This window comes from Oryzias latipes, chromosome 20 (genome assembly GCF_053564925.1).
Source record: "Oryzias latipes strain Hd-rR chromosome 20, Olatipes_Hd-rR_3.1".
Classification (NCBI taxonomy): domain Eukaryota; kingdom Metazoa; phylum Chordata; class Actinopteri; order Beloniformes; family Adrianichthyidae; genus Oryzias; species Oryzias latipes.
Genome location: NC_136256.1, coordinates 21115427 through 21130593, shown reverse-complemented (window position 1 = coordinate 21130593; position 15167 = coordinate 21115427). Strand labels below are relative to the sequence as shown.

General features: G+C 39.4%; 1 protein-coding gene across 2 annotated transcripts in view; it reads left to right on the top strand.

The window, feature by feature from the left end:
• Positions 1 to 15167, top strand: part of prex2 (phosphatidylinositol-3,4,5-trisphosphate-dependent Rac exchange factor 2) — a 94225-nt gene that overhangs the window by 12759 nt on the left and 66299 nt on the right. For both annotated transcript variants that reach the window (XM_023949895.2, XM_078938683.1), the window contains exons 2-8: positions 2015 to 2086; positions 3003 to 3125; positions 5309 to 5413; positions 7039 to 7140; positions 8179 to 8340; positions 11170 to 11303; positions 13087 to 13190. In XM_023949895.2, coding sequence (XP_023805663.1) covers positions 2015 to 2086; positions 3003 to 3125; positions 5309 to 5413; positions 7039 to 7140; positions 8179 to 8340; positions 11170 to 11303; positions 13087 to 13190 — 802 coding nt within the window. The remainder of the gene's footprint in view (positions 1 to 2014; positions 2087 to 3002; positions 3126 to 5308; positions 5414 to 7038; positions 7141 to 8178; positions 8341 to 11169; positions 11304 to 13086; positions 13191 to 15167) is intronic.

The window sequence follows — 15167 nt, the reverse complement described above, 5'->3', positions numbered from 1 at the left end:
CAGCCCTGCTGCTGAACCATCCCCATGTGGTCTGCTCAGCTTATTGCAGTCAAACTTTTCTCATTATGTCAGGGCTTGTAAAATATCTTCTGGAAATAAGCTTCCAAATCCAGGGAAACTGTTGCCAAATCCTAATTAAAAACATGGCTAATTTTAATTTAGACTTTTACACCATGTTTATTGTAAATGATTAAATAAAATCATTTAAAGATGTTTAGGTAAAACAATAACAATCGTTTTTTTTATGTTTCCAAGATGGAAAAACTAATTTTTCTGCTTTAATACTCATTTTGACATCTTACCATTACAAGAAATAATGGGGTGATTTTTTTTTTAAATAAACCATTTAATCACAGTTAAAAACTGGTACCTAGTATCTAGTCCTGTTCCACCTCCGTTGTGATCTATATACCAAATACATAATATAAAAATATCAATAATACCAAAATCCCAATTACTTTAAATTGGAACAAATAGGCTACTGCCTTTCTTCCTGACTAACCTCACCTGGGCTGCTTCCCTTTCTCTCTGAAAAGACTCAAGAGCAAACCAAAGGGCTGTATTCCAAAAATGGTAATAGTAGAATGAAATGGTGACCCTCCATTCCCCACCACTCTGTAGACACCATAAAATGCTTTTGAAAAGGGCTATGAATAAGTACAAAGGGACATCCTAGAGGAACATAACTCTCATTGAAAATTATTATGAATTATTGATGGTATATTGTACAAAGCCTTCGTTGAAGTAGTACATGAATCAGATGGTCTGTAGCTCAGGGTCCGGCACTTTTAATAGGATCTTCTACAGGACATAAGGATTGTTATAATTCAAGTCAGCAAAACACAGTGAGACTAAGTGAGCATTGACCTTTTAAAGCACATTCACACCGACCATGTGACACGCGTTCAAGAACATGCTAAAAGTACGTTCTTGAATGCTCAGGCTCCCCTGTTCAGACCGGACAGGCAGGGAGGGCACTCTCCTTCGTTTGGTTTTTGTGCCGTTTACTAGTGCATGTTGGGGGACATGTACTAGTAAACTTAGAAGAGGCTTGGTATGAAATGTTGAAGTGGTGCAAATGTCGCCAATATTGCCCCAGGGTTTTTCTTTTCCAGCTCTATTATGATGTATGAAAGACTTGGTGTCATAGAATTCTTGCCGGGCACAAATACAACTATACCAAATCCCAGTTTGCACTTTCAGTGGACGCTTGTTTTAGATGTAGAGCCCAAAAATGGTTGTACAAACTTGCATAGCCACGCGTAGATGCTACATGCATTCACATAGACTCTTTATTGGAAGTGGTTGATTGGGAATGTATCTTTAGTGTTCCAGAGCACATAATTTTAGGAACCTACCTAACAGGAATTTTAGGTAGAGCAGTCATTGGCTTGATAAAGATCCCATTTTAAGCTATTAAATGTAATTTATTCCTTGAAAAACTTTTCTCCACTTTCAAATGAATTAATGACAGATTTCTGCCTGTCAAAAAGCATTTCAAACAATCCACGCCTAAATCCAAAGGTGTGGGTCTTTTACCTGTTCATGGATTTCCTTTTCCCCCATACTTATTGGAAAAGCACAATGGAGGCACACCTTTTTAATTTGTTACTCTAAGAAAGGGTTGTGAAGCATTAAATAGAAAGTTAAGGCCTTGTGCGGCGAAGCATTATGGGAACCGGCGTCCTCAGGTCGAAGAAAGTAGAAGCACTTTCCATCAGTCTCAGTTCACACACTGTTGGCTTCCACAGCTCACATCCATAGCCATGAACTACCACTTTTGTAACACAACACTTGCAATGATTGTTGTCCTTTTTCAAGTACAAAGATTATGTTTTGAGAATATCACGTTTCCATTGTGAGGGTCGCCAATTTGAGGTAGAGGGGAAGTGTTGCAGCTGCACACAAAGCCTTAAAATCTGGCTGTTTGGAAGTACAAGCGATCGGATGGCTGTAGGAAATTGAATCCTGGGGCCATTTCAGACGTGTTAACTGCTGCTTTCCTCTTCTGCAGGTGTTTTTACATCGACTCAACCAGTACGCAGCCACCAAAATGGACAAGAATATCACAGAGGAAACAGTTAAGGTGAGTAGGGGTGCTTTGTGATTAACACTTGCAAAAACATTCAAAGTAATTGACTTTCATCAATGCACACTGACCTTTCGATTGGAAATACAATCCGTGAAAAGGTCGGAAATTGCACAGAAAACCAAATAAACTCTTGTTAGAGAGGCTTTTTTTGGCAGAAAATTGGTTAATTCTGAATGGAGAAAGAAGTAGTGGGCGATGCAGGAAGTAGCTTGTGCATACCATCTATTTATAAATGATTCCGGCTGCAGGATAATAAAGGCTGCTCCTTCACAGTTTCTGCAAGCTTGCTTACTTTTTAAGGTAAACAGGCATCCAGAGGATATTTACTGCCTGTCCTGTGTTTTGGAAGATTTCCTCTCATGTTGGGTTTTGTTTGGGAACACGCTGTGCAGAGACGGCTGAGATAGCAGGGAGTTATTATGGCTGTAGTGTCATTGAGTGAATGACATTCAGTCCTCCAAAGTGGAAACATAGATCTTTTGCTCTTTGCTTGGTATGTTTTTTTTGTCCCTGAACACCATTAACGACCTCTACTTTTCATGCTTTGATTGCATTTTTTATCCGCCTTGTTTCAGACAGTTTTTTTTTTTTTTTTGCTTTCAAACAATCCCGACAAACATAATTGAGGGCAAATGCCAACCTAAGATGAGAGGAAAGGCTTTTGTGCAAGAGCTCTTAAAATTGTGGTTCTTTTTAGCTTTTTTTCTTGAGATTTTCTTGCTAATTTTAGAAATGTAAGCATCAAAGAGTTTTCGGGGAAGGGGCTCGTTATTCATCCTCTGCAGTTGCTCCAGACAATCATTAGTCTAGCCTTGCTGGCCGCAAAAAAGAAGTATTGATTCAAGACCCGCAAAAAGAGAGCTGAATGCACAAAGAACCAACAAGTGTGCTTTTTATTTGTACTTCTCAGGTCTTATTCTCCAACATTGAGGAGGTTCTTGCTGTGCACAAAAGCTTTCTGTCCATGGTGGAAGAGCTGCTGCAGCCTGACCCTCATGCTCACCATGAAATCGGGCGCTGCTTCTTGCACTTTGTGAGTAGCTTCTGTCCGAACATCTGTTCTCCATGCATTCTCTTCTGCAAGCTGAACTTCCAAACCTGTGAAGCTCCATCACGCAGATGCAGTCTCCTCCAAACCAAGATCCACCAACACTCTGGAAAAAGCTCCACATGTTGTCAATCTATCTCTCCGCATTACTCACGATGAGACACTTCACATGTGTGATATGCTTGATGTGGCTCTAAAGTACTCATCTCTCTCACTGTACAGTAAATCACTTTTCTTTGATGCGCAGCCTGGAGGCTCCCCAGCATGTAAGAAGTTTCAAAGTGTCGTAAATCTGACTATCCTGTTGGACCGGGCAGCTTCTGTGTCGGTCATGGCTCGTTACTTCTGGCAAAAGCAAGAGAGATTATCTAATGGCACAGATAACACAGTTAGGTTCTTGATGAGATGATTTCATGTAAAGGAAACCTAATGTATTAAACTAATTTAAACATCTTATTTTTATCCATTGTGCAGCTTTGTTGATAACATATTTTCTTTTCAAGAAAGTATTCCTGCAGCTTTGTAGCAGAAACAACAATGGGACACTGGACTGCTCAAATCTCCGTCCCATTGCGATTTTTGTCCTCCCCAAAAAAATAAAGCTTAAGTATTTATAAAACGGGGCTCAGGAAAGACAGGAAAGGCATTCTTCTCTGTTAATCAGAGCCTCATGTTTGTGTAAGGCCTGTCGATGAGACATTTATATCTCTTCACGTCACCCGCTCTGCCTTCCCAGCTAATGGCTGGAGACTGTGAAGTCCTCTGCTGCTCTGAAGTCACTTTGTAGACAGTGATTTACAGGCTGTGTGGTCTGCTTCTCAAAGACAAAACAGCGTGGAAGTTATATGAAAAGCTTAGGAGGATGGTTGCTGTCTAGCTGCAAGGCAGATGACAGGATGCCCCCCCCCCCCCCCCATCATAACCACCACAACATGCATTATGTATTTTAGGACGAACGAGGATAAAAATGTTGAAAAACCACTTGTAAGATTATATTTGCTCTGATTCTACACTAAATAAGAAAAAATAGGGACAGACGTCACGACCTAAAGCTGTCCATTTGCACCATAAAGACAAACCTTCTAAATCATGGACTTGGGCAACTAAGCCGACTTCGTCAGGAGATCTGCTCTATGAGATCACATTGTGACTAATTGGAGACAAATATAAGACTCTCACATTTTACGTGTGTTAACAAAAGGCTATGGGGGAAGCAAAAATCACATTTTTCAAGCAGTCTGGGCATTTTAGTGCAATACCAATGTAAAATACATTTATTTGTTTCCTACTATTCCTATGCAGTCAAAACTTCAAGTGGTTCAACCTTAAGGTTTCTTCTTTGTTGGGTGTAGACTCTTGATGAAAGGGTTTTAGTAAAATGTCTTAAAACTTTGGCACTTCTTTCTTGTTTTACACAAAGGCTCAGAATTCTGCTGTCATTTTAATAGAAATATGACCACAATTAAAAAAACAAAATGCATGCTGTGTTTAGTCACAAAACTGTTGATGTTGTCCCAAATCAGTTTTGAACTTGTCCCAATGAGTAAAATTAGGTTTGAGTATGTCAGAAAGTCATTTTTGTGGTAGAATTTCTTGTATGTCTCTAACACATCAACAGTTGTGTGATTCGTTTTGTAAATTGTTCCGGACTTAAGAAGTCTTTGCATGTTTTGTTTCCAACCAGTTGTTTGGTGTCACAATATCTAAAATAAAGCTTCTAAATTATAAATACTACGTCAGAGGGAAGAAAACTAAAATGTAGACGGTTTTACATGATTACAGAAGGAACATTTTACTATGCTGCAATGTTTATATTCAATGAGTTGTGGTTAAATATGGATTTTCATTGAAAAAAATATTTTTAAAAATGCATTAAGATGTGATGAAGTCCAATCTTTCTGCGAGTTTTGAAAAAAAACCTCACAGAAATTAGGAGGTGTGGTTGAAACTTTAACAAACATTAAAAAGATTGACGATTTCGCAAGGTCCTAAAATTTTTACATCCATGTAATTTGTGTTTTTTGTTGTATTTCTAGTAAGATGTTTTAGTATTGGATTCATTTGTTGAACTGAAAAATTATTCACCACATTTCTGAGCTAAAATGACTTTCCTTTTGGGGCTTGGCTCACCTTTGTTCCTCTTTCTTTTTGCTCTCCAACTTTTGCAGCGGAGCCGTTTTCAGGTCTATGGTGAATACTGCGGGAATCATGAGAAAGCCCAGAGGTTGCTGCTGGAGCTCAATAAGATCAGGAGCGTACGGACATGTTTATTGGTGAGAAATGACTCTAAACCTTAACATGATGTGTAAAATGAGCTCAAACATCCGTTTATTTAACGCACACAAAAAGCAAGGGCTGTCTAGCAAATAGAAAACAGACTGAAATCATAACCCTTTTAAACTCTGATACTCGGAAAGGGGCTCGTATGTGATCAGATGTGGATCTTTCGGCTCCTTACACGCTCACCCACACATAGCAGCTGGACAGCGTCAAACCCTGCACTCCGTGTTCCAGTGCGGTCTGACAGCAGCTGACGTGAATCTGTCCCACGTGTGGGTGGACTCCCTCATCCTGCTCCTTTGCTCTGACAAACTCTCACTTCCACAGGGGAGCATCGTGTTACTGGAACCAAAGCTGACTGCACCTCTGCAGCTTTGCTCACCAAGAGAGGAGAAAACACTCCCTTCAACTGCCTCAGAGCTTTCCACTGGTTTTCTTTTATGCCGTGGTCACAGAAACTCAGAAAAAGAGGTCAAAGGATAACTCGAGCATGACCTCTGTTTTTTTTAATCATACAGTACCTTAAACACCATCAAAGCAGAGAAGCAGCAAGATCACTATTGCAGTTTGTCTTTATCTAAGCAGCCAGAAGGGAAAACACATTTATTGACTTTATATCTTTGAGACTCCTTTAGTGATCATTCTTTCAGGGTTAATTTATTTCTCTTGTTAGCAACTGGCTACAGCTGGACATTAGTTGCAGAATTGTGGGTCACTTTCTGTGTCCTGGGCGGGAATATCCTCTAACGCCTAGTAAACCTTTGACCTAATGACTGCTGGAAAGGCTAGCTTAGTGTTTACTCTGCAGTTTAGCCGTGCATCCTCGAGAAAAACAGGACAGACGTGTGTCGAGAATGATTATCACCAGCTGACCTTCTACCTTTTTACCTGGGAAAAACACAAGTCAATGTATTTACTTAGTTTCTATTAGGACTAAAATAAAACATTAGGATGCATTTAAATGATGCATATGTAGCTGCACACTTGCTATTTCTGCAGACTGTGCAGCTTCTCTGCAAGTTGAACTGTAGAAGGTTGCATGTAGGAAGGACAAAGCCAACGGGCTTGTATATCTGGTGGCAGTGAGGGAGGCATATGAGAGCAAGCAGCTAGTTTTCTCTGAACTGAATCCAATCTAAGATCCAAGATTGCATTTATTGATCACAATACAGTGCAGCAGCTTAACAAAGCGACAAAAGAAAAATGGAATATGTCTGTCATTCACCTACACTAAACATACCAAACTTTTTGCAGTTTTCCTTTTCTCGGTTCATGCTAATTTACCAGAAGCTAACCTTGCTCTGGTGGTAAATAATATTTTAAATTATATCTTTTGCCTTTTATGATGCTGTTTTTTTCAAATATTTCTTTCTTATACCATACTCCCACTTTTTCAGCCATCTATTATGCTAATTCAAACACTAAGTTGTGTGTTCCAGTGATGAAAATTGACCCTTTTTAAGCACATATAACCTCCGCCAGATGTCTTTGTTGGGGTACAAATTGTCCATTAATCATCCTTATAGAAAATAAAATCATGGGCTTGATTTTGTTGGGCAGATTAGTGTTGCAACCGCACTGTCTGCTCTAATGTTGACCCTCCTTTTGGCATTTTCAGAACTGCATGCTGCTGGGAGGCAGGAAAAACACAGACGTCCCACTTGAAGGTTACTTGGTAGCTCCCATTCAGAGGATTTGCAAATACCCATTGCTGCTTAAAGTAAGTATGGTGTTTGAGGCGTGTGTGGCAGTGCTGCAGGCCACCTTCCTCATCTCGTCTTGCTTTATTTTTTACCGTCCCCGTCCTCTTCACAGCAACCCTTCCCTCGCTAATGAAACACCAGGCTCGTATTCTGACCCGTCTCTGCTGTAGCTCTGTGGCGCAGCCACACTGAAGCAATAACACAAGACCTATCATCACCTCCAACAGCCAGTTCGGACGTTTTGACTGGAGTCTTTCATACCTGTGATCCCAGTTTTTAGCTCAAAAATGTTCTTTCACAAAGACTGAAACGCAATCCTTTTTCAAAGTCTCGTTTGAGTGGCTGATCTGAGCTGTCCCAACTCATTTATCTTGTTAGGATCTATTAACTTTTCGAAGCAGCCACCAGCATGTGCACAGAGATGTTATGATAATAAGGGTGTAATCTGATGCTCTGCCAGATGAAGGCTTCCAGCTGCCTCGTCTCCCTAAAATCACACAGATAGCCATTAGCGGTTGCAGATATATACGGACGAGTGTTAATTCACCCTGTTGTAGCAGAAACACTGAGAATGTTCTTATGTTAGGGGATTCACTCCGACTTAAAACATTTCTGTTTAGCCGTGTATATGACTGAAAGGTCCTATCTGTACTTTTCTTTCCTTACCTTCCTTTATTTTTAAATCAATTTTCAAATTTTTTCTTTTCTTTTAAAGTAAATTTTACGTTGATTATTTCTATGATGTATTGTGATTTTAATACATTTTTCTGTTTTGTGAAGCACCTTGAATTACTTTGTGTACGAATTGTGCGATACAAATAAACTTGCCTTGCCTTATTCTAAAAAACAGTGACGGCAATTATAATATTTGAATTTCAATAAAAATGTTAATTTAGAAGAGGAAGGGATGTTCAGTTTTTCAAAGATTTGAAGGCTCTTCTGAAGGATATTTCTGAAAATCAGTGTTAGATGAACAGACAATTGTTAATGTGTTTGGACAGTTTTTGTTTTGCCATGTGTACATTTTTGTTCATGTCTTCTCTCTACCTGCTAAGGAGCTCCTGAAGAGAACTCATAGGAAGCACAACGACTACACCCAGGTACAAGAATCTCTCCAGATGATGAAGGCCGTTTGCTCCAGCATCAATGAAGCCAAAAGACAGATGGAAAAACTGGAGATTTTAGAGGAGTTGCAGTCGCATATCGAAGGCTGGGAGGTAGGTTCCAGGATCGCTTCCCTCAGCAAGTCTGGTTTGGTTTCTCTAGTGTAAATGGTCCAAACCCAGTTTAGCTTGCCTGCATGAAGAAGTGGGCCACTTATGGTATGGCGGAAACCTATGCGACATCCCATACTGAGTTTCTCAGAAGAACTCGAAGTAAACACAGTATGAATAGATCTGTATTGTTGCCAATGAGACAGAAATATGAACAACAAGACAACTGTTTACTGCGAGTATGCTCTTAGTCAGGCTTTATACTGTGGTGTTGTGATCCAAATATAATCTATTTTAATTTAATTTTTCTCTTTTCTGGCCTCCAGCGATCTCATCTTGGCTTTTTTAATCGCCCTTACTAACTCTCATATCAGCTTTCCTCACCAAAGCTCCAAGTCGTGACTTTTTTTTAAAGCTACTTAGTCCCCGCCACCATTATGAATCCTAAGAAGCATGACTTCAATAGCCTTTAAGCTCTCTCATGCTCATGGGAACAATGAATTATATTCACGATGGACAAATTCTTTCTGGATGGATAAAAACACAGTCAGAGCTGTCATGCTTTGGGATGACCGATTCATCATCATCAGGTACATTGGGAAAAGCAGGGTTGCTTTTCAGATTTGTTTTCTTCTAGAGTAAAACCGTGTCTCAGGGAGGCGTCAGTAAGCCTTGTGATCTTAGGAAAGGGTGACATGGAGCAATTGTACCACAAGAGTTCTTGATGCTCATGTAATTGACCTGACTGTATTTTCAGACGGCCTTCAGGCCTCCTTAAACTTATTCACAGAGAGATATTGTGTTGATGGGGCCTCTGGATAGAAAGAAACCCCCAGATTTAAGGACAAGACCCATTAAAAAACCCACAAGATTTTACCCTCTTTTATGTGTTGTTTAAAGCTCATTGACAACCCTGGAGGGATATTTGGGTTTTACCAGAGTACAACTGCTCTTCGCAGTTAACAAATATTGCAGGAGACAAAAGGTTTGACAGTTTTTATGACAGTTTTCGTGTAAACACAGATTCAGAAACGTACGATGACATTGTTTATCCAATGTTAAACCTCTGTTGACATCTGAATGAGAAAATACAGACTGTAAGATTTTAGGTCTAAATAGTTCCAGACATACAGTTGAAGGTCTATTAATAGAACATCTAAAATGAGGCACGGGTTTGGTACATCTTGTACTCAAACTTCTAGCTTTAGCAGCTTTGCATTTTGTCCTCTTGACTTTATTAATTGGTAACACTGGCTCATTCTAGAACTGGACTCCATTCACACTGATCCTGATGCTTCAGATGGGATGGAAATGGAAATGAGTAAAGGGACTTAAAGGGGAGGATATGGAAAGAGTGATGGGCTTGTCATGTTTTTCTGTGTTGGGGAAGAATGTGTTGGAGGCTTAAGAAGTTTTTTTGGGGAAGTTTTGTTTTGTTCTTGAGAAGATAGCGCTCATTAGCTGCTAAACAGTTTTCTTAATACAGTGATCCCTCATTTATTTACACTCTAAAGATAACCCAGGATGGACGAAATCCGTGAAGTAGTCAGCTAAATCTTTTACAGTCATTATAGATGCTTTTAGGGTGTAAAAGCTTTTATACAGACAGGTGTTAACGTTTTCACTTCTTACCTCTCGTTTAAACTCTAAAACTTCAAACCTTCAGATCCACTGGCGATTAATTGATGCAGATTTGACAAACTAAACTCATTCTGTTCAGGAGACACGCATAGAGGGGGTTGATTTAAAATGGTCTACAGCCAATCAGGATGCAGAACGCAATGAACTGTTGCCATATTGGATAAGGGTTTTGCATATTACATTTTTTTTTTAATAAAAATAATCTTATTAGGTTTAGCTTTTTAGGATGCAAAAACATTTTTGGGCTTTACCTTTAAATGTTTTTCATTTCTTTGTATTTATTTATCTTTGGCGTTTATAAGTCCAGAAATGTGGCTAATGAGAACAATGGGATTAATCAATGCTGGAGGAAGCGCGTTTGAAAATAACCGCAAAAGGAAGAAATATGAAAGAGTAAAATAAGTGAAACATGATTGAATAGTTTTCCTGTGATTTCCGAAATGTATTTTTATAGTCTGAAAAAGGTTTGATGTTACTTTCAGAGAGCGACCAGGGCACAACTTTGCATTCATTCTCTTAGTGATAATTGGTATAACATCTGGTTTTGGGTCCTGAGAGAATTGGCAACAAAAAGGGCGTGGAGCAATAAATAAAAGACATACAGGAACAGAGTGGCGGAAGAAAATGTGAGAACCGTTTGTAGGACTGGACTTGAGGGGAACAGACCAATAAAAAAATAAATAAAAAAGAAGGAAAAAGCAGAATAGGTTTTGGCCTCCAGCAGGAGGAAACGCTGAGCACATTTTCCACCTCTGCGCTCATGGAAGATATTTTTAGCTCAGAGGGGCTGATCAAACGGGCTCCATAAATTCCCAAGGCAGACAAGTTGAGGGAAGAGAAGGAACACTTTATCACTTGCAGCGGGAACACCAACAAATATGGTTCACCAGACAGGACAATGCAACACATAGCTTCACTGGACGGGATGTTATTCTATACAAGCTATTAACCACCCCGTGTTTTAAAGTCACGCAGCAATTTTCTCTGAGGAAGCAGAGAGTGTTTTCACAGCCCCATGAGAGCCAACAGGAAAAGCAATCCCTCCTTCTGTTTAAACACAACTTAATGGTATTCAGGCATTTAGTCATAACTTTCCATAGCAAAGATAACTATTTAACAGTCTGAATTGAAGCTCTGTGTCTAATCCATTTATAAGTCCATCTTTTTGTTTCCATCCAATCTCGTCTCCAGGGCTCCAACATCACAGATACATGCACTGAGATGCTAAAGCAGGGGGTCCTGCTGAAGATTTCCGCTGGGAACATACAGGAAAGGATTTTCTTTTTGTTCGACAAGCTTTTGGTCTACTGCAAGAGAAAAAACAGGTGCTTCTGCTTTCCCTGTGTTTCATGATGTCTGATTCTTTTTGCTGCACCATAAAGCAGATGTGTTCAGCTTCTTATTAGGCTGCACACATTAAAAAAAAATAAAAACAAGAAGAGAAAATCTTTTTCTTATCCTATGAAGTCTTTCTCTTTGTCTGCACTCTAGCAGAGCATTGGTTCTATTAAATATGTATTGGAAAAGTTTGTTGCCTTTTTGTAAAGAAGAAGACAAAATGCACCATGGGATTAACTCATCTGTAGATCAGGACAGGTTTGGTGTTGAAACTCCTGCTGAATGCCAGCTATTCCAGTGTTTTCACTGTCGCAGAGCACTTGATGAATAGGCTTTTATTTTGGTGCTGTGCTTACAGAGCCCCTCATCCAGCAGCTTGTACATTTTGTGTTTTTGTCATCTGTTGTTAATCTGCCAACAGTGCTGTTGCCACCTGTTTTGATTTGCTTTTAAGTCTTGCATTCATTGTGGCATTTTCAAGTTGTGCACAGTGCGTACCGATATACCTTACTAAAATAAAATATTTATGTATTTATGAAGAAGACTGGAAAAATTCTGTTCTCAGTTTCCAGTTATGTTCACGCCCCCCTCGGCCCCGCATGTTAAAGCAGCCACTTCCAATAAAAGTCTATGTAAACACCCGTTTTAGGATTCCCCTTTTAAAACTCTCGAGTTCACACGTCCTTACGCAAGATTTTTACAACCGTTTTTGGGCTCCAAATATAGGCCGCTCGGCATTGAACGCATGTTGAGAGTTAAACCAGGTAGAACTTTTACCAAACAGGGACTCGGATTTGGTATCCCTCTCGATTTAAGGTTAGTCCTAACTGTTTAAAAATTGATCAGAGGAGAACTTAATAATTGTGGTTTGTGTCCGGCCGGCATTATATAACACAGTCTTTCGTGTATCAGAATGGAGCTGTGTAAAAAAAAGCCTGGAGCAAGATTTGTACCGCTTTGATATTTTTCACCAAGCCTCTTCCGACTGTAGGTGGCAGGTGGCTTGTAACCAGTAGAAAAAGATAAAAAAAAGTCACTCCCTGGTTGTCCAGTTTGCATTATCTGAAATTTTTGCACCTTTTGAGGTCCAGATAATTTTTTTATCCCGTCATTTATAAAACTTTGAATGAATGTAAAGATGTCATAAGTCAGAGCTCTGTGTCCCCCTCTGGTCATCGGCAGGAACCTTCTAAACACCACATCTCCCAGCAACCCCAGCACACAGTTTCTGGATGCCACACACCTGACTTTCATTTGCAATCACTCACAGTATACTGAAGCACTGCACTGAGCCTCACTCAGTGCAAAATTATTGTTTGTGGCACTCTGCCTGCATTACCGAGCATTATATCAAGACCTGATTTCTTGACCCTGTTTTGTCCATTACTCTGTTTGCCTGCCGTCTGCCCCGAATCTTGCCTGGATCCTGACTACCCCAGTCTCTTTTCTGATGCTCCCATGCTCGTTATTGACCCCTGCCTACCTGACCCTGATTTAACTTTGTGGACTTTTAGCTGAGCTAATGAACCTGCTGAAAATGGATCCAACCGTCTGCCCATTTTGTAACAAAAGAATTGAAATCAAGGAACGATGATCATATAACAAGTTTGATTTTTAATGTTAAGGCTAACACTTTCCTTCAAAAATAAAATACTTTAAGTGGCATATTAGTCTCACTAAAACTGGTTCCTTATTTACGTTGAATCAGAACATTTCTTCAAATATAATTTCCTTTTGAAATTTTTTGTACTTGCTGTTATTTCGTCAAAGGCGACTGAAAAACAGCAAAGCGACCAGTGAGGGTCCTCGCTACCTGTTCAGAGGAAGAATCAACACTGAAGTGATGGAAGTGGAGAACGTGGATGACGGCACAGGTGAGAATGTACCTCACTCTCGGGAACTGATTTATGCTCTTCAACAAGTTAAAAGAAACATGTAATCCTGAGAGGAAATTGGCGAGATTATATTTGTTTTAGTGGAAGAATATGAATTACCTTTGAGCTTTTTAACACACATACCGGTAGTTACATGCCCTTGAGGCTGTTCTACTGCTTATGCTGGTGAACTTGTGCTTTTGAGTCTTTTGGCTGTCATAGCCGCTGATTATCATTTATATTTGTAGAAGCCATCATTTCCTTTCCAGCAGGCACACACGGGGAGTTGTGTTTGGTGTTTCCAGTGAGAGATGGATGGATTTGGGTCTGAAGCGAGCAGGAGGATAAACATGCGAAGCAGGCAGCAGAGCAGAAACTTGTGGGTGTTCTGCACCACAGCCATAGGATCTCAATTTGAAATTCAGGGCGACGCGAGTATTTTAGCTTGGATTCCTGTGTAATGAAAGTGCCTCAACTTTTTTCCAGGCACACACTTGCTGCCCGAGGTTAAAACATGCCTTTGAGGCGTTCCACAGAGAGAACGCAGCATTATATATGCTTTTAGCCTTGATTATAACAGATGATTAAAGTGGTTTGTACCATGCTATAGCCTCACAGAGAAAAGCCAACAGCCAGCTGGAGAAAAATGTTAAATGTCCGCATAGTTATGGAAATAATTATCCAAATAAAATAGTATGTCGAGAATCAGTTGTTTTTCTTAAGGGTCCAATAATGTTTTCATTTTACAACCAAACCCCATTTCATTATCAAAATCTATTTGAAAAAAACAATTTGAAGTTAATTACTATTTCTAACTCAGTTTTAGCCAAATTATTTTCAGGTAAATCTTTCTAATATGTCCATGAAGCTCTGGTTGGTTTTTTTCTAACCAGTCTATTTAGAGAAGGAAATCTACCTTTGCCAACAAAAGCTTTTATTTTGGAGCTGGAACCTTTGTTGGACAGAATTCATCACTAGGTTTGGGCTGAGGGCTTTGTAAGTTTATTGAACTTAAATACAAAAACACCTGTGACATCTAGAAGCAAAGGACTTCTGTAGAACACCACCATATTTTGTAGTTTTTAGCCAGGATAAGATGAAGAAAGGGTTAGCTGCAAGAGCAAAATGTGGCAGTTTTCACAATGAAGCACCTGCTAAATATCTAATATAATACATTTATTTGGGTTTAAATGGCTGCTGCCATTATTTTTGTTTGCTTTGTTAGTTAAATACATGTGCAAACATTATTTAATATTTGTTTTATTACAAACAGCAGGCTTGATAAAGGAAACTGAAAAGGTTTTCGTCTGTCCGTCCGTCTGTCCGTCCGTCCAACTGTCATCCAGATCCAAAATGCCTAAATCCCCTAAACTGTATTGAAATGTTTTTTTTTTTTAATAAACCATCAACGTATCCATTATCTGAACATAAATAGATGCACTCATATCAATAAGATTTTCACTTCAGAAAATTGGTGACGACATATTTTCCGTTTAAAAAAAAGAAAAAAGTATTGAGCATGGTGTCCAAATTGCTTTTAAAATCCAAGGCGCTACATAGTCCCACACTTTTTTAGTTTTTTAAAGTTAGGGGTTAGGGTGGGAATTCGAACATAGCCCATGGCTTCTTCTTGGGTCCCACAACATTAGAAGCCTTTTAAGCCCTCTACTTTACTTAAGAGTTACATTTTCTCAGGACTGGAGCTACTGCCAAACATTCCCAGCATCCCCTTACCACATGCTTGTGCGTACCACAGCTATTCATCATCCCCCTCTGCCCCCTCTGTTCTTATTCAGCCCATCTTTTTAGCTGAGTGCCCACACCAGATGGTTGGACATATAATGAAAGTATTCCCAGCTTTTTTAATTTGATTTTAGTTTTAATTTAGTTTCAGTTTTTACTTTAAAAAAAAATCCCGAAAACCTTCACTGTAAGTCACTTGGGACTGAATGTTGAGGACAGACGATTTGTGTTGCT